We start from the raw sequence: 23610 nt of genomic DNA, 5'->3' as shown, positions 1-23610 counted from the left end.
CGTCGCTGGCCAACCCCTGGTCTTTGACCAGATCCTTGTAGGAAAATGATCACAAAGCTCACAGTGGGTGGCACAGTAGTAGAATCGGCCCGTCCGGGTGTCATACCCTGTGAGGGTATCTCCGGGGCCGGCGGCCCAGGTCTGTGGGCTCCCAGGGCAGGGGCACCCCTGGCCATCCACGGGCTGTCCTTGGGGCCTCCTACTATCATGGCGCTAAGAGGCAGCATGGCCTCCCACCTTCTTGATGCAATGTTGAACCTCCCCTGTTACGTGGTCATCATTGGTTCCAGACCGTCAGCCACTCCTGTTGCTTCTCTCTGTTTGTATCCTTGGAAGGGCCCTGAGGCCCGGCCGCCCAGCCGCCCTGCGTGGGCAGTGCCTCCCCTCCGTCCATCCTCATCCTGATCCCCGCGCCACAGAGCTGTTTTCACTGAGACCCTTGCTTTGCCAGGTGGGGTGAGGCTCCGGGAAGGCTGACACTGGTTTCAAAAACCTCGCTACCTTTTCTGGCTCGGGGAGCACTCCGCCCTGGCCCCAGTGGCTGCAGCCCTGGTCTGATGACCGGGTAGATCTGGGTAGCAACAGAAGAGCGCAGTCATCACGCCCATGTGCCCCCCAGCACCCCTTCTCTAGACCCACGGGAAACACGGTCTGTCCCCAGGACAGGGGCCTCTCCGTTAGCCCCAGCCACACTGCGTGTGAGCACACATGCGTGAAGGCCCTCGTGCTGCCCACGACCACCGCTTTCGCTGCCCGGTGGCCTGAGGGGAGAGCTCTCCACCTGCCTGCCTGCCTGCCTGCAGTCAGATGCCAGGGGCTATGAAGTGAGCCCCATGGGCTGAAGAAATGAAGGTCTGCACTCAGTTCGGGGCCCTGTGTCCTGCTCCAGGAAAACCCCGAGCGCTTTCGTCCACTGCCGGTCAGCAAAGCCCGGCCCAGAGCCAGTGTCCCTTCTGGCCGGGACACATCCGCAGCCCTGGGACCTCAAATGTAGCATCAGCGTCCCTGGCCAGCCGTGCTCAGGGCCACCCAGCAGGGCCTCCGCCGCCCAGCCTGCTGCACCCCGTCTCCCTCTGTGGCAGACAGAACAGCCCTTCTTGGCACCTGGTGTCTCAGAGGGTGCTCCAGGAATGTGTGTAGGCTTGGCCCATGTCTGCATGGCCCCCTGCCCCCGCAGCCACTCCACCTCCAGGGAGCACTCCAGGATATCTGCTGTGGATGCGTCATCCTCCAAACCCGGACGGAATCCTCCCGACGGGCTTCGACACGTCCTTCTCAGGCACCCTGGTGCACTTCCCTCGGTCATTCCCACAGGCTTGGTTTCCATCACCCGCCCACCTGACCACATGGCCCGGCTGCTAGCCATGGCCCACGAGTCAGCAGAAACCAGACTTGGGGCTTCTCCCAACTGCTCAATCCTTCCCTTGTGGCGGGAAAGCAGCATGCAGGGCGGCGGTGGAACTGGTCTGCTTCCTCCTCCTCTGATAGCACCTGGGCCTCAGCACAGAACCTGGTCTGTTCACCTGGGCCCCAGCGGCTCTTCATCAGTGGGCGAGATCTGTTCGCAGGGCACTGTCTGAGGGATAGTAGAGTCTGGCCCTCCTCCCACAGTTCTGGAGCCTGCACTGGGCGTGTGTGTGTTGGGGGCTCCCTGCCCGCACCACCTCCTGGCACCCCCCCAGGTAGCATGGTACCGTAAGAGCCACCGCCACCCCCGTCGGCTCCGTTAGAGCGCTTCTCTAGGCTCACCCGAGACCCTGGGTCACTGGGGCGGCTTCAGTTAGCATCCAATATGAAGGTAATAATGCCCCTCAAATGGAGCTTCTCCTGCTCCATGTCCTAGTGGCCATCGACGGGGGGTGCCCACACTCCAGCCGAGGATCCACATGGGGCTGTGGCCACAGAAAGTGTCTGGCTCCTACATCACATGGCCTCAGGCACTGGGCAGGTTCCCTTGGAGCACGTCCCATGGATGCTGCTCAAGGGACAGGGCTGCGTGCCTACTGTTTGACGGCGCCAGGTGGGGGACACCACCAGGCAGACACCACATCCATCCCCAGACCCCAGATTGCAGTCTAAGAGAAGAGGAGACACCTGGCAGGAGGCCTGCTCACAGGCTCCAGCTCTTGGGACTCGGCCAGCCCATGCACGTGGCCATCTCCAGGTCTGGTGGCAACCACATCAGGGCTATACCGTGGGTTTTCCTGCCACGGTGCATGGGGTTCCTGTGTCTAGGAGCCTGGGGACTTCTATTCTCCACCCCAGGGAGGGAGGGCCCAGGGATCCTGGCCCTCCATCAGTCTTAACATATTTAAAAAATATTTTTATTTACTTATTTGAGAGAGTGTGAGCTAGAGAAAGAAAGAGAGAGCATGAGAGAGAGCACATGAGCATGTGCAGGGAGGAGGAGCAGAGGGAGAGGGAGAAGCAGATTTTCCGCTGAGCAGGGAGCCCAATGCTGGACTCGATCCCAGGACCCTAGGATCATGACCTGAGCTGAAGGCAGACCCTTCACCAACTGAGCCACCCAGGCACCCAGTCAATCTTTATCATGGTCCAGTGTCTAATTATCGCCCCCGGGCACTCCCAGGTCTGCTTTCCCTCAGCTCCCATGATCCTTCACGCTGGCATCGGTGGGTCAGCATCAGGGCGTCCAGTCCCTTGGGCCCTGCCCAGCCTCGATGGTGCTGTATTGGGCATCTTGTCCCACTACTGTCTGTTTATCATCCCACTTCTTTTTTTTTTTTTTTAAAGATTTTATTTATTTTTTCATGAGAGAAACAGAGAGAGAGAGAGGCAGAGACACAGGCAGAGGGAGAAGCAGACTCCATGCAGGGAGCCCGATGTGAGACTTGATCCCAGGTCTCCAGAATCACACCCTGGGCCGAAGGCGGTGCTAAACCACTGGGCCACCAGGGCTGCCCTATCATCCCATTTCTTTTTCTTTCTTTTTTTTTTTTTTAAAGATCTTATTTATTTATTCATGAGAGAGAGAGAGAGAGAGAGAGGCAGAGACACAGGCAGAGGGAGAAGCAGGCTCCATGCAGGGAGCCAGACATGGGACTCGATCTCACGTCTCCAGGATCAGGCCCTGGGCCAAAGGCAGGCGCTAAACCGCTGAGCCACCCAGGGATCTCTATCATCCCATTTCTTAATGACCATCTAGACATTCCCACCCCACCGAGTCCCTGGTTTACAGGATTTAATTAAATCCCCTCCTCTTGGGATCCCTGGGTGGCACAGCGGTTTGGCGCCTGCCTTTGGCCCAGGGCGTGATCCTGGAGACCCGGAATCGAATCCCACGTCGGGCTCCCGGTGCATGGAGCCTGCTTCTCCCTCTGCCTGTGTCTCTGGCTCTGTCTCTGCCTGTGTTTTAGGCTCTGTCTCTCCTTCTATCTCTCAAGAATAAATAAATAAAATCTTTAAAAAAAAATTAAAAAAAAAATCCCCTCCTCTTTTCTCTCACCCCACCATTGCTGTGCAGAGGACATGGGCATGGCTGGTTGTTATCTTTAAAATATACTTTGAGAGCTGTAGGAGGCAGGCTGACCAGCACAGGACCAGAGGGGCAGTGCACATGGCCAGAGACCCTCTGTCCCCGAAGGCAGGACCGGTGAGACTCTGGGGTGTCCTGGTCTGGGGACAAGGTCTTCAGCTGGAGGAGCGCTGCTGGCACTACATTAGGCGAGAGCGTGTGTGTGTGCACATGCAGGTGCGGCACTGGAGACACAAGGGGGCTACTGAGGTGGGTATTTGTCACGGTGTCACTTTTGCAGCTGCCTGTCACAGAACGGTCCTTCTGTTTTGGAGGACAAACCCCCTTTGTTGGTCTTGCTAGGTGCTGGGGGTACACCCTCGGGGATGGTTAGAGAACTTATTGGAGAGGTGGTTTGGGTGTCCCAGGGGGCAGCCTGGCTCCTGGAACTTGTATAGCGCCCTCTTGCACTCACACCAAATGTCCTGCCTCGAGTCCTGGCACCTGCAGACACAGTGTCCCTGGAAACGTGAGGTTTGTGCCAGAGGTGAGGAGGCTGCCGGGGGGGGGGGGGGGGGGGGGGGGGGGGGGGGGGACCTCACGCAGCCGCAGGGACCCATGATGCAGAGCACTCTGCTGCCGCCAAGGTGGGGGAAGTTGGAAGGCCTCTCGTGAGAAGGACAGGGTCTCAGGGAGTAGAGGGCAGTCCCCGCTGACGGCTGGCAAGGAGGGGGGCTGTCTCTCCTACACTGCACCTGTGCTCTGCCAACGCGGAGCCTGCAGTGAGTGGGGAGCTCAGCCCCGCGTGCCCCTGGGCTCTGGCCTCGTGAGACTAAGCACAGTGTCCCATCAAGCCTGCCCTGTGGCTTCTCTGACCACTTGCCAGCCTGATCCCACAGAGTCTGTGAGTGACCCGAAATCCTTTTGTCTGATGAGATGAAGCCTGCTGATGTGGGCCAGCCTCCTCCTCCTCCCCTGTCTCTCTACCATGTGGCACAAAACACCCCACATCCTCCGTGGAAGGCTCAGGTTTGGGCACACAGGGGGTGGGACAGGTGGTTCAAACGGTGTCAGCTATCCTGGAGCAGCTGAGGACAACCCGACGGGCTGCTTGCACCCAGGTGGCCATGGGGAACATCCACTTCAGTGGGGTGCTGGAGCACAGGCCACCCCGGGGAGTGTCGGAAGAAGCTGGGCTCCTGGGGCTGGCAGTCGGGGGCTCTGGGAAGCAGAGGGGACCATGAGGCTGTGCACTGCAGCCAGGTAGGATGCCTGGGCAGAAAGGGGCCCTGGAGGGCAGGGCAGAGGGCCTGGGGGTCTGGGTCTGGGATCCCCCTGGTCCTTGTACATGGGGAGCACTTGTGAGGTCAGGTGTTGGTGGGGGGTGGGGCGACAAGATGGGGTTCTCCGTGGGCTGTAAGAGTGCATACTGGTCTGGCAACTCCCTGGTTGCCCCCCTCCCTCCATGTGGCCAGCGACCCCTGAAGCACCTACCCTAGAGAATCACCCTGGGCTCCAGGCCCAAGGGCCCCAGCCGGCTGGGGGTGAGCAAGAGCATCCCAGAGGTGGGCAGGACCAGTGCTCTTGGGCCAGGGAGCCAGCCTGAGCACCCAGCCCCCTCCACCTGCGGCCGGCCTCTGCCCCTGGGGGGATGAGGTGGGGTGTGGGCAGGCGGGGGGCCTACCTCCGGCTCAGCGTGTACTTGCCCTTGCGGTCCAAGCTGCAGCCAGAGCGGATGGCGAACCAGAGAAAGGAGCTGAGCAGCATCGCGTACACCTGCGGATGGCGGAGGCGTCCGCGTCAGCACCATTGGCTCCCGGGCAGGGGCGCCCTGCCTGCCTCGGCAGGCCCTGGCTTCTGCAGGGCTCCTGGTTGTCCAGGGAAGGCAGCGAGGCAGGTGCTGTCACCCGCAGACTCTCCCTGGGGTCAGCAGCCTCCCAGAGCAGATACTGCCCTCCACTGTGGTGGGGGACCCGCAGGTGGAGGGGCAGGAAGCGGGAAGGGGGCTGAGGGAGGGCAAGAGTACCATGGCGGTGAGGCCGATGCCGGTCAGGATGGAGGCGATGTTTCCGTACATCCTCAGGAAGCTCCTGATCCCCACCAGGCAGTCCTGAGTAGAGGAAGGGCAGCTTGCACAGCACCCACTCAGCTGCCCCTCCCTGCCCCTTCCTGCCCAGGGTGACAGGGCTCCATCAAGGCACGGCCTGCTGTGCCCACCTAAGCCAAAGGCTAGGGTGATGGGAAGTCGGTGGGGGCTGGGGTGGACCACCCACCACTCCAGAGTTCTGGGGAAAGGCACTACAGACAGGCCAAAACTAGGGGATGTCAGCCAGGGAGCTGGCCCAGGGCCGGTGAGCAGGGGGCAGAGGCAGAGCTGCTGGGTGGGCCTGGGGTCCTGGGCCATCCTAGCCTCTTGCCCCAGCCCCGGCTTTCAGCAAGTCCCCAGGGCATGGCACCCACAGAGGGTCTCTCTCCGATCAGAGGGAGGTGACCAGCACATTTCAGTACCACTTGGATGGTGGCATTTGACTTGGGGGAAAACGTTAGGATTTGGGGCAGGCTGGGAGAAGGAAGCACAGCAGGACATCCGAGGTGCAGAGTGGGAGGGGGCTAGCGTGGTGTTTGTTCATGTGTCCATCTGTCCACACCTTACTGGACAGGGTCTGGGCCCTCCAGCTTTCTCGCTGCCACCTGGGCCTCTGCCCCAGCTGGAGTCCTGCCCCAGCTCCCACCTGGGCCACAGGACTGACTAGCTGGCCTGGAGGTTGGGACATCTGGCCTCTGGGGGCCACGGGAAATGGTCCCAGGGGCCTCGGGCCCCAGCCCTGCAGCCCGCCTGGGTGCCCTGTGGGATCATGGCTCCTAACTGGCCCCTCCTCCCCGAGTGGGCACACTTCCTCTTGGTAGGCAGCCAGGGGCCTGACCACCCCACAGGATTCCATCTCTACCCCCCCCACCCCCCCACCCCCGCCAAGGGTGGCTCCAGGGCCCACACCCACCCTCCGTGGCCTTTACCGTGAGGACCCTGCCATTCCAGAGAATCACAAAGCCACCCCTTGCCCCACTTTGCAGATGGGCACCTGAGGCCTCTCCCTGGGAGGCATGAACACTCAGCCCCCTCCCAGGCATGCTAGGCCCTCCTCTACACCCTCCCCTCCCCTGCAAACCGCCCTTCTAGGGTCAGTGGCGCAGCTCGGCTCACTCCCTTGCTGGGCCAGAAGCCATTTGCATCGTCCTGTCTGGTTGTTGGAGGGCAGCCAGGAGCCTCTCTCCCAGAGATAGGGGTGGGTTTGTTTCCTGGACAGCGGGGGAGGGGAGCGGGAGGGCGGGCAGAGGCAGGGGTGGGGGGGAGCTGGAGGAGGTGCCAGGCCCCTCTCTGGGCCATGGGGAAGAAGGGACTTCCCTGCCCCTGCCTGCCACTGCCACTCCCTGTCCCCTCCATGGAATGCCCTTCCGGCTCCTTCTGGAGGAGTGCCCTCCAGACCAGTGTCTGTCTTTCCCCGCCCCCTGTGCTTCTGGAGGCTTCTAAGAGCAGGCCTGGCCTAGGGGAGCCCAGACTGGAGCCATGTGAGGGGGTGAAGGAGCTGGGGGTCCAGTCCAGTCCTCACTACCACCTCCAGGAGCCCTACAGAGTGTGGGTGGCCTGGGTCTGGGACGGGGAGGCCCAGGGACGGAGTGCATGGCTACCAGGCCTCACCTGTCTGGCTGCCTCCTCTCCCTGACACAAGCTGACCTCCAGGTCCCCCAGGAGGCTGAAAGGAGAGCTCTTGCCACAGCACAGGAACTGCAGGACATAGGGAGGGACGGGTGTTCAATGTGGGGGAGATGCAAGAACAGCATGAGGGGCCATAGGGGGGCGGTGGGGGTCCAGCAGGGCCATCCCCAGAGGCCAGGGCCATGTGCTGTGTCTGCGGGGGCGCCAGGTACGGGGCAGCCTGGCCCTCCCTACCCGATGGCGTCTCCATACACACAGGGCTGGGACCGTCATTCCCTGCAAATTCGTCCCATCCCTCCACTGCACACCCCCAGCCCAGTGGACGGCACATCTGCCAGGGCCAGCCACCAGGGCTGCGACCCTGTGGCCACTGGGGCCCTGCTTAATGCTGTGCTGTCACCAACTGGAAATTCCTGATCATTTGGGGGCAAGAAACCTTTTCATTTTGCTTTGGGGCCCCCAGGTCAGGTGGCCAGCCCTGCCATGGTCAGAGAGAGAGGGTGAGAGGTTGTGTACATCTCTCCTCACCCCAGAGGGCGTTGGTGGCCTGCGAGGCTAGTGGACTCTGGGCGGAGGCCGACGCCCACATGCTCACCGTGTCCTGAATGGCCACCAGCTGCTGATGTGGGGTGCCAGACACGTTCTTCACCGCCTGGTCATACACCAGGTCGTAAGTGTCCAAAACAGCATCCTCCACCTGCGCGGAAATCGGGGATCTCTTCACCAGAAGCCCCTTCCTTCCGGATACAGCTCCCAGAAATGTAGGGCCTGGCCCAGGTCCTCCTCCTCTCACAAGGCAGGGCTCCCCGAGGGCAGAGCCCAGATCTCCTGGGAGGCTGGTCACTGCGGCTCCCGGACTTCAGCTGTGGGGACCTCTCCCAACAAGCCTGGTCACTGCTGCCACAGGGCTGGGGCAGGGTTCCCACACAATATGCCAGAGCCCCAGCCCCACCGCGCACCTCCAGCTCTGGTCTTCTGGAGCATGGAGGGCCTGGCCGAGGGAAGTGTCCACCCTACATCTGTTGATCTGGGCTGCAAGGCAGGGAAAGCCAATGGCCAGGCCTGGGCAGAGAAGGCTGGGTGGGGGGGTGGGGGAGCTTCCCACCAGGAGCTCAGCTCCCCAGAACCACCTGGTGGGTGTCAAAAACCCCAGGTGGCTGGGCTCCAGGCAAGGCTCTTGACCAAAGGAGCCGTGGGCATCCAGGGCCAGCTCTGGGCAGATGAGGCAGATAATGGGGAAGGAAGGTGGGGGCTGGGGGCTGCCTTCACTTCACATCCCAACATCACCCAGACCTCTTTGACTCCACCCTCCTAAGTACCTTCTCCTGCCCTTGCTCATGCCGCTTTCCCCCAAATGCAAACACTTGCCAAGTTAGTCCTCCAAAGACAAACTGGAATCTCACCTCCTGCAGGAAGACTTCCCTGACTGCTCTGGAGTCAACAGTCTCCTGGCACAGGCCAGGCTTCTCTGAGCCCCCAGCCTTCTGATGCCTCCTGTCCCTGCTCAGAAACCCTGAGCCCTCCCTTACCATTTTCCCCACCCTGTGCTGTGCCATGCTTTATGGCTGGGACACAGTGATGGCAGCTCGGGGCTGCCCTCGAGAGCTGGGGGTAAACAGATGCCTGTGCCTACTCTGGCAAGGCTGTGTCCACAGCCCCCAGGCCTCAGCAGGAACCAGAGGGGTTTTCATCCCCACCCCGCCCCCACTTCTGGCACTAACTGGCCCTCCCATTGAGACATTGCACTGCAAGTCATCCCAAACTGGGTCAGCTGGTTTCCAGCCACCCTGCTGGGAGGCAGGCACGTCCTGGGCTGGAGGACAGGCCTTAGAGCTGGCCACCGCTGCTGCAGTGTCCTGGCTAGTGGCCCTCTCTCTGCCTGTTTCCTCAAGTTTATTATTTTTGTTAAGATTTTATTTTATTTATTCATGAGAGAGAGAGAGAGAGAGAGAGAGAGAGAGAGAGGCAGAGACACAGGCAGAGGGAGAAGCAGGCTTTCTGCAGGGAGCCCGAAACAGGACTGGATCCTGGGTCTCCAGGATCACACCCCGGGCCGAAGGTGGTGCTAAACTGCTGGGCCACTGCGGCTGCCCTGTTTCCTCAAGTTTAAAATGAAGCTGAGACCAGGAGCCCTCTGTGTCTTCATGGGAGGGTCCCAGTGAGGCTGGGGGCCTAGCAGAGGGGGCCTGGGATCAGCGGGCAAGTGGCTGAGACAAAGAGGCCAGCTCAGACCACCCTCCCAGTTCCATCTCCCCCACTAGGGCCCAGGGAGTAGCCAGGTGCCCTGTGGCCAGCTCTCACTATCATAACATTGGCATAAGGACGTGTGTGGACCTGGGTCTGTCCCCATCACTCCAGAAGCAGGGATCGCAAACCCCTGCTTCAGGCCAAGAAGCAGATCCTGCAAAGCCATACCCCTCACCCAAGACCCCCAGGCCTGGGAGTGGGCACAGGCTGGACTTTTTCCACAGGCCTGAGCCTCTGTCCCCCATTACTGGGTTTGAGGGTGCTCTAGGAGCCTAGGCCGTGTTTCTCCAGGAGAAAGCTGGGGTGGGCCCGATGGTCTTGGAGGCCACCAGGCCCCGCCAGCTCTGTGGTCCTCCCTCCTTAAGCCCAGCTTCCAGGACTTCAGGGGTGCCTCCCAGGATGGATGTGGGGCAGCAGGGGTAGAGAGGATCTTGGGGCCGCTGACTGCTTGCCCCTCAGACGGCACGTCTCAGATACCTGCAGCTCCCCATGGTGCACCCCTCCATCACTCTGGGCTTTGTGAGTCTCTCTGCCCTGCCTGATTGCCATCGCCTACTGAGGCTGCCGGGGCTGGGGACACTCCAGCAAGTGTGGTCGGCCCCCAGGTGGCCTGTGGTGACCTGCAAGTGGTCTGTAGACAGGCCTGTGGGCTCAAGGGTCAGCTCTGGCCTGAGCCTGCACAGGGGTGGGATGGTCAGGGAGGAAAGACTGACCTCAGGGAGCCACCAAGGACACTCATCCTTGCACTGCTGTACTTAATCCTTGCATGAATTAGGACTTGGACCAGGCAGTTCACTGCTTGGTGCAGGTGCGTCGGGGGGCAGGGGAGCTGTGGCCCCCTTGGGTTCTGTGTTCACCGCATGGCCCAGCATGCTGGCCCTCACCAGTTCTGGGCTCTGTGTGCCCCAGCAGAGTGGCCACTGGAAAACCCTGCGAGTGGTGGATGCACCCCCTCACAGCCCCCCCAGGGACTGCAGCCTGGTTTGAGGCCACAGAAATACGTGGTGGGTCCCTTCTGATTGCATCTCTGGCTTCCCATCTGTGGGGCTGCCCTGGGCTGCTATCTGGACCCGGTATTTCAGGATATCTTAGTGGGGGGTTGTCCAGAGAGATGCAGCGGGATGGTGGGGGTGAGGGGGCCTGCCCACACCTCTGGTGAGCAGGCTGGCCTTTTGGCTGTCTCTGGTCACTGGGCTGCCAGCAGGACCTTGGAGGACAAAAGAGCCTGGGGCAAGGACCTATGTGGGCTGGGAGCATCCTGGGCTGAAGGGCCTGCTTGGATCCCCGGGGGAGACCCAGGATGGAAGGCACCCCCCCATGCCAATCCAGACACCTCTGTAATAGTCCCACCAAGCCCTACACCTGCCCTGTTCCTGCTGTGTGGCAGCCCCTCATTGGTCTCGGTCTCCCTGCCCCTTCCACACGGGTGGAGGCTGAGGCCTGGGAAGGCAGCTGGTTGCCCGAAGGGACCAGGTAGAGAGGTTGACCCCAGAGAGTGAAGCAAGGGCTCCATTGCCCAGGCCACCTGTGTGCCCCCATGGGCCTGGACACACATGCAGATTGTACTGGAAGGTGGATGGGGCCCACCAGGCCTCGGGCATGGGAGGAGGCCCCAGCGCCCAGGTGGGGTCAGGCAAAGCCAAGAACTGAGGCCTGAGAGCCAGATCAGGATGATATTGTAGGGGCTGGTGGCTGAGGATGGGATGGAGAAGAGGCCTCTGGGAGCTGTCTGCTTCCACCCCCTCCCCTTCTCAGAGTGGGATCCCCAGCTGGCCTATGGCCTATGGCCCCTGCATGGCCCCTCCCCTACTGAACCCAGGATTTGGGGCTCTGTGTCAGAGCAGAAAGGACTGATGTATCCATCCTCAGGAGAGCTGCCTGGGGCCCCAGGGCACCCTGGTTGTGGCCTGACTGGGCCCACCCACACTGGGATCCAGACCCAGAGTGGGCCAGATTGGTGAATGGGAATTGCTAGCCCACCTGGCTCTCCTGGGGCAAGCCTGCTGGCCAACCCCACCAGGGACCGAGGTCACCTTGTGGGGGCACCAAGGCCCTCCAAGAGTCTTACAGCCAGAGGAAATGTAGTTTTTCCTACCTGGTCATGAGGGCACGACCCCAGATGATGCTAGGGGCATTGTGGGCAGTGTGGGGAAATCCTGGGCAGGGAAGAGAAGAGGCATTGACTCAGGGCAATGTGCCCTGGGTGGTGGGCTGGATCCTCCTGGACTCTCCTGCCCCTGTTATGCCAGGGGAACCTGGCTGTGTGCCCCCTGGCCTGAGCACCTCCCTGCAGGACCACCAGGCTCAGCCTGGCGACTCAGCCTCATGGATCCAAGGAGCTCAGAGAGGGGGAAACGAGGCCCATTTCTGAGGGCAAGGAAGTCAGGACCGGAGAGGGTATCACACAGCTGTAAGTACATGGTACAAACCAGGCCCAGTGTCCCGACCCAGCTGCCCATTGCGAGCCTCTGCCCCCTGCATGACCATCACGGGTGGAAGAGGAGGGGGGTGGCAGGGGTGACAGAGAGGCCAAGGGCCACTGAGGCCTGAGACACATGGGCAGGATATCAGGCCTGTCACTTGCTGCTTGCACAGTGTTTTGCCAGAAACTGAGTACATTTCAGGCAGACTGGCCTTGGTTTTCCTGGGCTGGTCCTTGTGGAGGACATGGAGAAACTGAGGCCCAGCGAGAGGATGCATTGCTGGGGATCACAGAGAGTCAGGGCAGACAGGTCCTCCTCTCCTTCTACGGCTGCACCTGCTGGCCCTGTGGCTTCTCAGGCCACCCTGAGGGTCCTGCCTGGGTCTGGACTCTCACAGGTGAATGTGGGCCCAGGCCACCAGGATCTCATCCACTGCTGGAGACTGGGGGAAGGCTGGTGCCTTGTCCCTCAGGCCTCAGCCTGGGAGCAGCTGGGCTAGGGGCTGCCCCCTACACATGATCCTGCTGGGGCCCTTCTCTCTAAGCCTCTTGGGTACCCAGTTCCTCTGTTCAGACAAGGATCCTGGCCTTGACCCCCCAGCCCTGGTCTTGAAGGGGCCAGCTCCACACAGGCACTGGCCAGCCCCATTCCCCGGGCAGCCTCTCTGCTCAATCTCGGGGTCCTGAATTCAGACAGAATTTGTGGAGGACCTGGCTGCTCTGGCCCCAGTGCCCCACAGGGTTCTCCAAGCTGTGGCCCTGCCCCACTCCCCTGGGTCAGACTTCAAGCCCTGCTCATGTATGCTCTCTGGGGGCTGTGGCTCTAGTGACTACATTATCCCTGAGCTGGGGCCTCCCCTGACCTCCCAAAATGGGACAGGGGCCCTCTCACACTGAGTGCATTGACGTCCTGCTGAGCCAGCAAGCACCCAGAGAACGTGAGCTCAGTGGGTGGGTGGGGTGGAAGGAAGGATGGATGAATGGAAGGAAGGATAGATGGATGGATGGATGGATGGATGGATGGATGGATGGATGGAAGGAAAGACAGATGGATGGATGGAAGGATGGATAGACAGAAGGAAGAATGGATGGATGGATGGATGGATGGATGGATGGATGGATGGATGGATAGATGGATGGATGGATAGATAAAGGAAGGCAGGCACCACCTCCTGAGGGGGTGTCCACCCCACCATGACCATGGGCATCACAGTCCCAGTCACCACCAACATGGAAGCTCTACTCCAGGACTGAAGGGTGGCTGTCCTCCTGGGGAAGGGACCCAGACAGTGGCAGGACCTGGTTGGGAGCACAGCCCCTTCTGGGCCAGTTTCTGGAACAGTGACCCCTGTAGTCAACACCACAGGTCAGCCGGGACCCTCCTCCCCCTGCTCTTCTTCCCCTCTTGAACTCCTGGACCCAGCAAAGGGCAGGGCTGGGGGACTTTGTAGGGGGTGGGAGGGGCTCTGAGGCCTGTACCTGCTCCCTTTTCCCTGGAAGCTCCTGCCCCAGCCCCAAAGAAGCCCACCCACCTTCACGCAGAGGATGTCCCCCCAGAGTGGTCTCTCTCCCGTGGAGGGGTGACTTTATGGGCTCAGGTACCACTCTGCTGTGTGAGGGGGGCAGGGCCGGGCACTCACCTGGGTGGGGTTGTGGAATCTCCAGAAGGCCACCTCCACCAGGGCACCAAACACCAGGGCAAAGCACAGGAAGCCCTGGGACAGAGGAGCCACAGGTCATGGTATATAGCCAGGTGGGCGGGCCACCTCTAGGTGGCCAGCAGACCCTCCCCTCAGGCTGTTGTCCACAAGAGAGAGCTTGGGCTGTGGGCACACTGTTCCCATCCCTTCTTCCCTGTTTTGGGAGGTCTCCCCCTGTTGCCCGTTTTGGCTCCCAAGGGCACATCAATGGCAGAGCCACATCCCCGCCCCCAGAGAGGGAGGCAGTCCCCAGGATGATGGAGCCCCTGGCCCTCTGGGGCTGCTTCTAGGGGTGGGCACTGAGCCTGAGGATCTGCACTTTAGGAGGGTCCAGGTGGGCGGAGTGGCTCTGGGGCTGCCGCTGTCCTGGCCCGGTGGGGGGCTTTCTGCAGGTTCCCAGCAGAGAGAGCTGGTTTGCTTCCACCTTCTGGAACGTGCCTCTGGGTGGAGCACCAGCCTCTTCAGCTGGACTCCCACAGTTCTGGCTAGATGGAGCAGGGCAGATGGGGCGTCCCAAGGTAGGGTAGGGCGAACCCTGTGCAGCCGCCTGACTCACTGCCCTCTTGCACCCCAATATTGGAGATGGGAGTTCTCTGGAGGCAATGTCTTCCCATCCCCAGCAGCCCCAAAGTGCCCTTCTTCCTGTTGGTCGGGAGTTTGGAGCTGTTGAGCCTCCTGCGTGCAGAAGCCCGGAATCTTAGGGACCCCTCTCCTGAGAACTGCACACGCTCAGGGCTCTTTTGTTGGCAGTTTCAGAGGGTTACCCCAGACTAGGAGCCTCCACCTATATGCTGCCCTGGGGAGTTGTCCCCACCCAGAGCTTGACTGGCCACTGGCCTTCTGGTGACCCTCAGACCTGGGTCTCCGGCCATGTGTCCTGCTCTGGGCAGTTCATCTGGCTGCTGCCTAGGTGTCTGGAGGGTGATGTGTCTACATCACCTCCTCCCCACCACGCGGGCTTTGTGAGAGCACCGCTGCCCCATGCTCTGCGTCACTGGCTGGGCTGACACATCACCCCTGCCTGGCCTGTCCACAGCCTGGGGCAGCCAGGGGCCGGGTTCTCCCCAGCCAGGGGCCTCATCGCTGGGTGACACCCAGGAGAATGGATGACCAGCGGAATGAAGAGACAGACCAACACACAGACACTGGCTGGGCCAGGCCAGGACAAAGAAACAGTCACGCCAGGCGCCGAGAAAGAGCGGGCCACCCCGCCAGCCCCCAGTCTTGGTGTGGGCACGGGGCCTCTGGCTCTGCCTTCTTGCTCCTCCTGCCTGCCCAGGCGCCTGGCCTGCGGGGGACCTTGTCTCCAGGACATGGCTCCTCCCTCCCCCTCCTCGCCTTCCTCCTCCCCCTTCCCCTCCCTTCCTCCCTCTCCTTCCTCCTCCCTCCTTCTACTCCTCCCTCCCCTCCTCTACTTTCTTCCTCCCTCTCCTCCTCCTCCTGGCTGGCTGAGGGCCTCCTTCTCCATCTGGAAACCATCGCTCAACACTGCCTCAAGGCTCAAGGCCCTGAGCCAGCCCAGGGGACCAGCATTTTCCAGAAATCATTTCATGCCTCAGGAGAGGGCCAGTCATCTCCCCACCTCCACCCACAGGCCTGCAGAGAGGGCCTTGGGTGAGGCTCATCTCGCTTTCCCAGGGCCTAGGAGGCAGGGGGCTGCTGGGTGCAGCTGGGCCCAGCCCCGTGTTTTCTTGCTCCTTGTAAATAAAATGCATAAATAAATCAGCCGCCCCTGCTAGCTCTGCTCCAGCAGCCAGGCAATTTCCTGCTGGAGAGGCCTGTGTGGGGCGAGGCCGGAGGAGGTGGGGACAGGAAGAGGCGGGACGGCCACCAGGCGCCCCAGCACGTCGGAAAGGGTCTCCCTGCTTGCTCGTCCCTCCATATACACCACTACATACAGACACACAGACGTGCCAGACGCCATGGGCGCATGAAAATGCAGGCGTGCAGGCCGCTCGGGGTCATTAGGCTGGGGACCAGGACAGGGTCTGGGTGCAGCCTGTGGCTCCCACAGCCTGATCCCTGACCTGTAGTGCGGTCTGCAGGCCCTCAGACCAGGGCTGCGCCTCCCTTTAGCATCTGGGCTGGGAAGAGCCAGGCAGGAGCCAGGCAGCCTGGTGTGGGAGCCTGGGGATGGGAGCACCTTCCGCCTGCTGGAGCTTACAGCCTGGGCCCAGCACCACGGCGTCCCCTGGTGGCGACACCGCCGCCCCAACGCGGGACTCTGCAGGCCTCAGCCGGCCCTGCTACAGCCTTGCCTGCCAGCCCTGCGCGCCCCTCTGGCAGGCCCCAAGCCTAGGGCTCCGCTCCAGGGGGACAATCCACCTGCCCCGTCAGCTCCCACTGGGCCTCCCCACCCTCCCTGACTCCTGGCCGCGGACGGACCTCCCGCACTGCCTGCCCTGCCTGGCCTACCAGCCCATTGGGGGCCCCCTGTCTACTCCCGCTCTGCTCCTCTGGGTCCACCCCAGCCTAGCCACCTAGGGCTGCAGCTTCAGGAGATGACGGTGTCCCTGCTCCTGCAGAAGTTTACAAAGCAGGTGTCATTCCTCAAACATTTGCTGACGCAGGCTGGACTGGAACCTGCTGACCCTCAGGGAGCCCAGCTCACAGGGTGGGGTGGGGGCTGCGGGCAGGAGAGTGGGGGTCTTGTGGCTGGAGGGGGCCGAGGGAGTGGGGGGCAGCTGCAAGGAGACAGTGCGATGGGGGAGCTGCAGGGACTCGGGTTTAGAAAGGCTCCCTCTCTCTACCGCTTCTCTGCATGGTCGCAGGTACCCCGCTCTGTGACCCCCCTCGTAGACCCAAGAAGCTGGGCGCCCACTCCCAGGGGGAGGCGAGAAACTTAGTAGATGTCTGACTGTGGCCCTGGGCCCCCCGGACACCTGATAACATTTAGGAAGAACCAAACCCCCATCGTGTCCCTGGACGTTAGGGTCGAATAAGCCAGGGAGGACGCTGGCATTGGCTCCCTACCGTCGGGTCTGTGAATGACTCCTAATGTCCACCTGTTGCTCACCTTTGATCAGACCCCTCCCTGGCCTCCTGAAGGACGCCTACCCTGGACCCCTTTCCAATGTAAACCCCCAAGCCCAAGTGATGGAGAGACTCCCCCGCCTGTTTCTTCTGAGTCACTGACACTCGTCTGTGACAATGTCTCTCACTCACGCTAATTCAGTACACTCTGCGTTCACTTAGTCTGGCTCGCCTTTGATTCCCATCCTGCACGGAGCCAAGGACCCTCTTGGCTGGTTCTGCAGGACCTCCACCTCCAGGTCCTTGGGTCCAGGCTGGGCGAGGAGTCCTGGGAGGCCGCAAGCAGGGCAGGCAGGTGCCAGGGGGCTGCAGGGTGCAGGTGGGAGCCCAGGTTCCCATAGGAGAGGATGACCTGTGCCCTGAGGGGGCAGGATGGATGGATCTCAGGGAGGCAGGGGTGGCAGGTGGAGCAACAGGACAGCCAGGCAAACGAAGACGGGCCCAAGGGGATGAGCAGGAATGGGGGCAAGTTGGGGGGGAGACAGAGCCTCTCCACAGCTGCACAGGAGCAGTGCAGGCTCCAGGCCCCCTTGGGGTCCTGCTCGAGCCCAGACCTCCAGGTAATTTAGTCTGTGGAAGGGCTTCCTGCTTTCCCTGGTGGCCTCAGTGACAGGAAATGGAAAGCATTCCCAGAGCCCCCAGTGTAGCAGAACCAGACCCTCCCTGGGCCTTTGACGATGGCCCCCAGGCCCAGGAGGGCCTGCTCTGCCCTCCTCACCCCACCCTGCGGATGTTGGGGTGAAGCAGGGCCTGGCAGAGGGGCCCTGGTTGGCCGGGGTAGATGGGGTCCTGGGTGGCACTCACCCTGCAAGCCTCTTTCTGTGGGGACACGGTGGGGGGGGGGGCGGCTCTCTGGGCTCACCGCCCTGCCCGTTCTTGATCCCATCCCAGGGTGGGGGGGAAGGGAGGGAGAACTCACCCCAGCCATGAGGCCTCCCGCCTCCCTCATGGTGGCTGCAGCACCTAGCACGGCGCCCACGGTTAGGAGCCCGGCCAGGCTGATGCCGGCGTAGAAGGCTGAGTGGGGACAGAGAGGAGGAAGGTTGGGCTTGCATCAGTGTCCAACTCGAGGGGACACCTGGGGTGGGGGGGCCTCTGGAAGCTGTAGACAGACCAGGAGCCCCGCTCAGGCAGAGCTGTGACACCCGTCACCCACTCCCTCTCCCCCCAGTGCTCAGAAGGCGGAGGGAGGGAGGCCAGAGGCCCTGCCCGCCACTTCTGCTTCCTGCCCATGGCCAGCCTTGGAGGGGGGAGAGCTGGATATCTCAGAAGCCACCGGGCGAGTGCAGGCTGTTCATTCTTATCATCCAGGCCCAAGGCCCAGGCTTCCTGCCCCAGGATTCAGGCTTTAGGGTCAAACCCTGGGGCCTGAGGGGCAGGACACCTGGGGCTGGGAGCATAGCCTAACCCCGCGGGGCTGAGTTTCCTCCACGGCAGCCCTCCTCGGCTGGTAACCGTTCCCTGTGCTCTTGCCTGAGACCGAGCCCCCAAAGGGCATCCAGGCCCAGGTCCCTTTGCTCTGGAGGAAGCCCTCTAGGACACTGAGGCCGTCTGGATGCCACCTGACACTGACACCTGTCCCCAGGCTCCCAGAGTAGGACGGGAGGTAGATGGGGGAGCTGTGGCCCAGACCCCTGGCTCTGTCCCGTGGATAACCCCAGGGTGGCCCTCTCCACCCGACCCACCGTCAACCCAGCCCAGCTCCCCTAGGAGGCCCCCACACCCCCAGCCTGGGATGTCTCCCCAACGGCCTCTGCACCCGAAGCCCCCTCCCCTACAGGAGCCACATGACCCTACTTACTCCAGCGGTGCATGGCCTCATACGGAGTCTTGTCTGAGGATGCGTGGCCGATGACAGCAAAGTGGGCCTCGTAGTAGGTGAGGGCTGCCAAGGTGGCCATAGAGAGGCCCAGCAGCTAGGGGTGGGGCAGACCCAGGGTGTGGGGGCAGGGCTGGACCCACACGAGGCCCAGAGACCAAGGTCTGGGTCTCCTGAGTCCCCCGACCAACCTCCCTCCACCTTCATGGTCTTGCTTGAGACAGGCTCAGCTTTGGGACTTCTGGGTGTTTCTGTAGGATGGTCTCCGGGAGGCCTTGTCCTAGACACCCCGCCACACACACAGATACCCCAACACACACACAGACCCCCTAACACAAGCATAGACACCCCACCACACAGATATGCCACTACATGCACACACACCCCCACAGCACACACACCCCAATACACACAGACACACAACACCCACCACATGCACACACATCCCCCACCCTCCCCCTACCACATACAGTCACTGTGTGGTTTCTCCAAGGACCCAGAACCCTGGATCATCATCCTGTCTGCACCGTGGGGAATGCCCCCCCAAACCCAGTAGCCCCCTCTCCCCGCCCCCTCCGACACCAGTTCACCAGCCACCTAAGGCCCCCTGGCCTCGTCTAGGCCCCATGCTGCCTGGTGGGGCCCAGAGGGACATCCTGCCAAAACAGTCACCTGCTGGAGGCCCCAGGTGCAGGTCCCAGGGGCAGGGCTGGGTGTGTGTGGGGGGACCCCTGTACTAGAGGTCCATTAACACGGCCCCCCACCCCCAACACCTCTCCCACCCGACCAGCCTGTTACCAAGACAAAGAAGCTGGTGACCAGCATCTGGCATTTGACCATCCTGACCCGACTCCAGGGCCCCATGGTGGCCATCTCTCCTCCCTCCTCTCCCCTCCTCTCCTCGCCTCCTCTCTCCGCCCCTCCCCGCCCACTGTGGTTTCCAGCTGGGTGGGGGCCTCAGACTGCAGCTGACTGCCCAGGAGGTAGGCTGTGCCCTGCCAGTATCTCTATTTGTCAACACACCCAGAGAACTGAGCTTCTGGTCGCCCTGGAAGATGCGGAAGATGGGGAGGGGAGGGGCAGTGAGGCCTGCTCCTGCCACCCTCTGCTGTCCCCAGCCCTGGCCCCGGGGCACCAGGACCCCTGGGGTGCAAACCCTCTCCCCCAAGGGTGCGGCCTTGTCCTTGATGTGGCCTCAGAGCACATCCTGGGAGGGAGTGGGAGGAGGTGTGAGTAAAGGGAAGGTGTCTGCAGCTGCAGAGGGTGAGCTTCTCATCCTGGGAGTAATCAAGGAGAATCCTGCCCAAGGCTTGATCTTTGGAGGAATTTGGGAGACAGGATGTGATTGGAACATCATTATTGGGGCATCATAGGAGGAAACATTATTCAGAATGTTCTGTGACAACAACATTTTGGGAAAGGTGATGTGGAGCACAGCCTTCTCAAGGGCACCAGGGAGGGTCAGAGCCCTGATGCCCACGTGCCCAGGTGGGCCTCGGAGAGAAGCTGTGTCAAAACTTGAATCTGTAATTAACCTAAACCGTGCAGACCTGAGGGTGGGGCAGGCCATAGAGTCAGTCGCGCGAGGGGCCCTGGAGGGGACACGTGGTGAAGCCACTGTCTGAGTCTAGTGTGTGCCAGTTTGGGCCGCTCAGCCACTGCTGGGTCCTTGGTCCTTGGATGGGGGGGGGGTGCACCGGTGGGTGGCTCCCCTCTGTCTCCTTCTGTGCCTCTCCTGTGAGGTCCTCCTGGATGGACACAGGGACCTCAGCAGGGGAGGGGGAGAGTCCCAGACAGCTGCAGACAAGGCGACCCCTCGGCCTTCTAGGAACCAGCCGCTCTGGCCATCTCCTCCCTCCCCTGGCCAGGAGCCAGGCAGTCGGGACCCCCTCATCCATCCCAGGGCCCCCAGGAGTCCCCACCCTGCCTGGGTCTGCAGGGGCACGAGGGTGTTTCCGATGTCAGGTGCCTATGGAGGTGCTAGGTGGAGCCCAGATGTGACCCAGGGGGCAGCGAAAGTGAAAGTGGGGGGACCTCAGGGCATGGGCCATGCAGCTGGCCAGCCTGGCCCTCTGTCCGTGGGGATGAACCGCTCACCAGGGTCTACCGCCGCTCGCTGCTCTGCCTTTGCTCCAACTTTGGTGAGAAAGATGGCACCTGGAAGCCTGTGGGGACGTGGAGAGGTGGCACTGCCCTTTGCCAGCCCCCCGGGCAGCTCTGCACTGAGTACGGAGGAGGCCTTTCAGAGCCTGCCCCTGCCGAGCGCACCAGGCACTATGCATGGGTGACGTTGTGTGTCCTCCCAGAGTGACTGTATCTCACGTGGGCAGGAAACGAGGCCCCAGGTGGGCACCTCTGAAGATCAGGCCCCTGACAACGGCCCCCTTCTCCGTGCCCGTGTTACCCTGGTGAACCCCCACCCCTCGGCCGAGCTACATCCTCTGCTCCAGCACCTGCTCTGCCAGAGGAAGAAGCATCTGGAAGGGAAGCCGCTGGCTCTGCCTGGCCACCCACCATTAGCTCATCTTCTCTGGGCACCGGGGTGGCCACCCGCTCCTGAGGACAAGGCTGACCCGTGGGAGCCACGAGGGGACCTAGAGCAGTAGGCCCATCCCCGAGGGGCTGGCCCAGGGGGACGCATCCCTGCTGGCCCCCTCAGACCATGTCCTGAGGGTCAGGCCCCACCACGAGCCAGCCTGGGTTGCCATCTTTTCCAGGGAAGAGGCAGGGCTTCCGCATGCTTGGGTGCACATGTGCAGGTGTGCTTGCACCCGGGGGTGCATGTGTGTGTACTAACTCCTTTCTCCTTCCTCCTGCCTGACCTCATCTAATAATTGATAGGTTCATTGGAAACTGCTTGTCACAGGGGCTCACGGAAAGTGCTCCCACTGGCCAAGGCTGGGAGCACAGAGCTCCCGCTCAGGGACACAGGGCATGGCCCACACTGTCACACCCAGGGGGCGCGCTGGGCAAGTAGCTAATGGAGTAGAGGAACGGGTGGCTGCGCCTAGACACCTGCCGGCCTGGAGAACCGCAGACACTGTGCGCAGATGCACCCTCACGGGGATGGGGGGCAAGGAGCAGCCCTCAGGTGTGGCTGTCACAGCAACTTCCTTCCTAAGACAGCAGGATGGGAGGGCTGCACCCAGCACACCTCGGCCAGGTGAGCGGGGCCAGCATCACAGGGACCAGTCAGGTGGGGAGTACGGGCCCTGATGTGATGAGGTGGGAGGGCGCCTCACCCTGGGGTCCTCCTCCCAAACACACAACCCCATTGGATCATGACACACACTCCAGAAAACCCCCACCAAGGGGGTGTCCCACAGTGTGGTGTGACGTCCCCCTGGGAACCATCCGGGTCATCACACTATGGCAGATATGAGGACTCAATGTCATGTGGTGCCCTGGGTGGGAACTTGGGGCAGAAACAGGCTATTAGGGGAAAATTGAGACACTCGGGATAGAGCCTGGCCTATAGTTGACATAATGGATCAATAGCCATTGATTCCCTGTGACGACCGTCCACAGCCACGTCAGAAGCTGGGTGAAGGGTACATGCAAATGCTCTGTACTATGCAACGTTTCTGTAAATCTAGGGGCAGGTACTTTGGAGCTGGCTCTGCCTGTCCACTCATTCAGTGATGTCAACTACTTGCCTGCCCACCTGCCCAACTGCTCACCTGCCCTCCTGCCCACCCACTCACCAGCCCACCTGCTCACCTGCCCATCCGCTCACCTGCCTACTTGCCCACCCACTCACCTGTCTACCTGTGCACTTGTCTGCCTGTTCACCTGCCCACCTGCTCACGCACTCACCTGCCTACCTGCTCACCTGCTTGCCTGCCTACCTGCCTGCCTGCCTGCTGCCTGCCCACCTGTTCACCTGCTCATCTGTCCACCTGCTCCTTCACCCAGGTACCCACCCTTCATTTACTCACTCCCCCTCACGCCCTTTGGTTCTGTTAATTCCTGCAGCTCTTCACTTGCGCACTTGCCCCTGCCTGCTCTCTGCATGCTGCCTCAGTTTCCCTAGGAATCCGAGTAAAGGGCTGTTGGCACTGAAGCCGACCCTTCCCACTTGGAGGTTACTCTGCCTGGGCCAGTAGCCAGCAGTCTCTGCCCTCCTTCCTGACAGCCGCCCAGAGGGAGGCTGCAAGAGGTGCCCCCCCTCCTCCATGGGAGATGGGCAGAGGCCTGGAGGGGCTGCGGTACAGCCCCCCCCTCCCAGGGCACCTCAGTGTACCTGGTGTACCTGTGGGCTCATCGCCTCTGCACAGCCCTGTATGTGGGGCTTACTGGGGTGGGGCTGAACACCCAGAGACCTGTCATGGCCACACCGGGACCTGAGTTCAGCCCCCCACCTTCTCTCTGCCCTTTGCCCTGATTTTGAAATTTTTCCCAGCAGCCCAGACACATCCCCACCTGGGGCAGCTTCTCCTGAGCCCAGGCAGGGGCTGGAGGCTCTCCTTCCTGATTGCCTTAAGTCTGGGTCCCCTGTGTCCATATCAGACCCACACAGCCCAGGGAACCCCACTCCCCCAGAAGTCCTCACCTTGGGCTTGCAGGGCACACCCTGGCCTGAACTCTTGGTGGCTGAGCCAGGTGCAGGCTCAGGGCTCTGGATGCTGTTCTAGCTTTCCTGAGATTCTGGGATGGAGCTCGTCCTGCCCAGGAAGGGGTGGTGTGGGGCCCAGGGAGGACTGCACCCCTGCATACACACAGTGGTGCCTGGGGGCTGCATGGAGGTGGACCGCAAGGGGGTGGAAGGGAGGGCCACGTCGCTTCTGTAGGAAGCATTGCAGGATGTTGTACCTGTGGCCTCATAAGAGCCAGGAGACAATCTTTGGAGGGGGCCTGCATTCTCCTGAGTAGCCCCATCAGCATGGGGGGGGGGCTTGGGGACCATGGAGTCCCTGCCCTGCCCAGACCACCCTGGCCACCTGGCCGAGACTTGGTATCCAGGGACCGAAGAAGCAGACCTGGGGCTTAGGGCCCCGGGGTCGGAGCAGGGCGTCCAAACCTCCCAGGGCTTCCCTGGGTTAGGGGTGGGGTGGGGGCAAGAGCCAGCAGCCCCCACCCGGGGCCCAGGCCTCACCAAGGAGTGTGGATGGGCCCCTCCCCACTGGTGGTTGCCAGCGCCCTAGCCCCCCGGGGCTGTCCAGGCAAACACTTCCAGCCCGCTGCTAGAATTTTCTTTAA

At 61.9% G+C, this 23610-nt stretch overlaps 1 protein-coding gene across 1 annotated transcript; it reads right to left on the bottom strand.

The window, feature by feature from the left end:
* Positions 1–4519: 4519 nt before the first annotated feature.
* TSPAN32 (tetraspanin 32) lies at positions 4520–19276 on the bottom strand. The gene is made up of 9 exons (XM_041723024.1): positions 19210–19276; positions 18394–18508; positions 17512–17609; positions 13500–13574; positions 7786–7887; positions 7173–7259; positions 5502–5585; positions 5160–5251; positions 4520–4696 (listed from the first exon to the last, which is right to left on the bottom strand). Exons 1-9 carry the CDS (start codon positions 19273–19275, stop codon positions 4546–4548), a joined length of 870 nt encoding a protein of 289 aa, XP_041578958.1. The 5' UTR covers position 19276; the 3' UTR covers positions 4520–4545.
* Positions 19277–23610: the final 4334 nt, after the last annotated feature.

The sequence above is a fragment of the Vulpes lagopus genome, chromosome 11 (assembly GCF_018345385.1).
Source record: "Vulpes lagopus strain Blue_001 chromosome 11, ASM1834538v1, whole genome shotgun sequence".
Classification (NCBI taxonomy): Eukaryota; Metazoa; Chordata; class Mammalia; order Carnivora; family Canidae; genus Vulpes; species Vulpes lagopus.
This window is presented reverse-complemented; position numbering and strand designations above follow the sequence as displayed.

What these genes read in the sequence shown, in the direction of transcription:
- TSPAN32 (XM_041723024.1), bottom strand. Translation starts at nt 19,275, where the DNA reads ATGGGGCCCTGGAGTCGGGTCAGGATGGTCAAATGCCAGATGCTGGTC. An exon ending in TGAGGCCATGCACCGCTGGA is followed by an intron (nt 17,610 to 18,393) that starts GTAAGTAGGGTC and finishes GTCCCCACTCAG; the next exon opens with CCTTCTACGCCGGCATCAGC. An exon ending in GCATCGGCCTCACCGCCATG is followed by an intron (nt 5,252 to 5,501) that starts GTACTCTTGCCC and finishes CGCCATCCGCAG; the next exon opens with GTGTACGCGATGCTGCTCAG.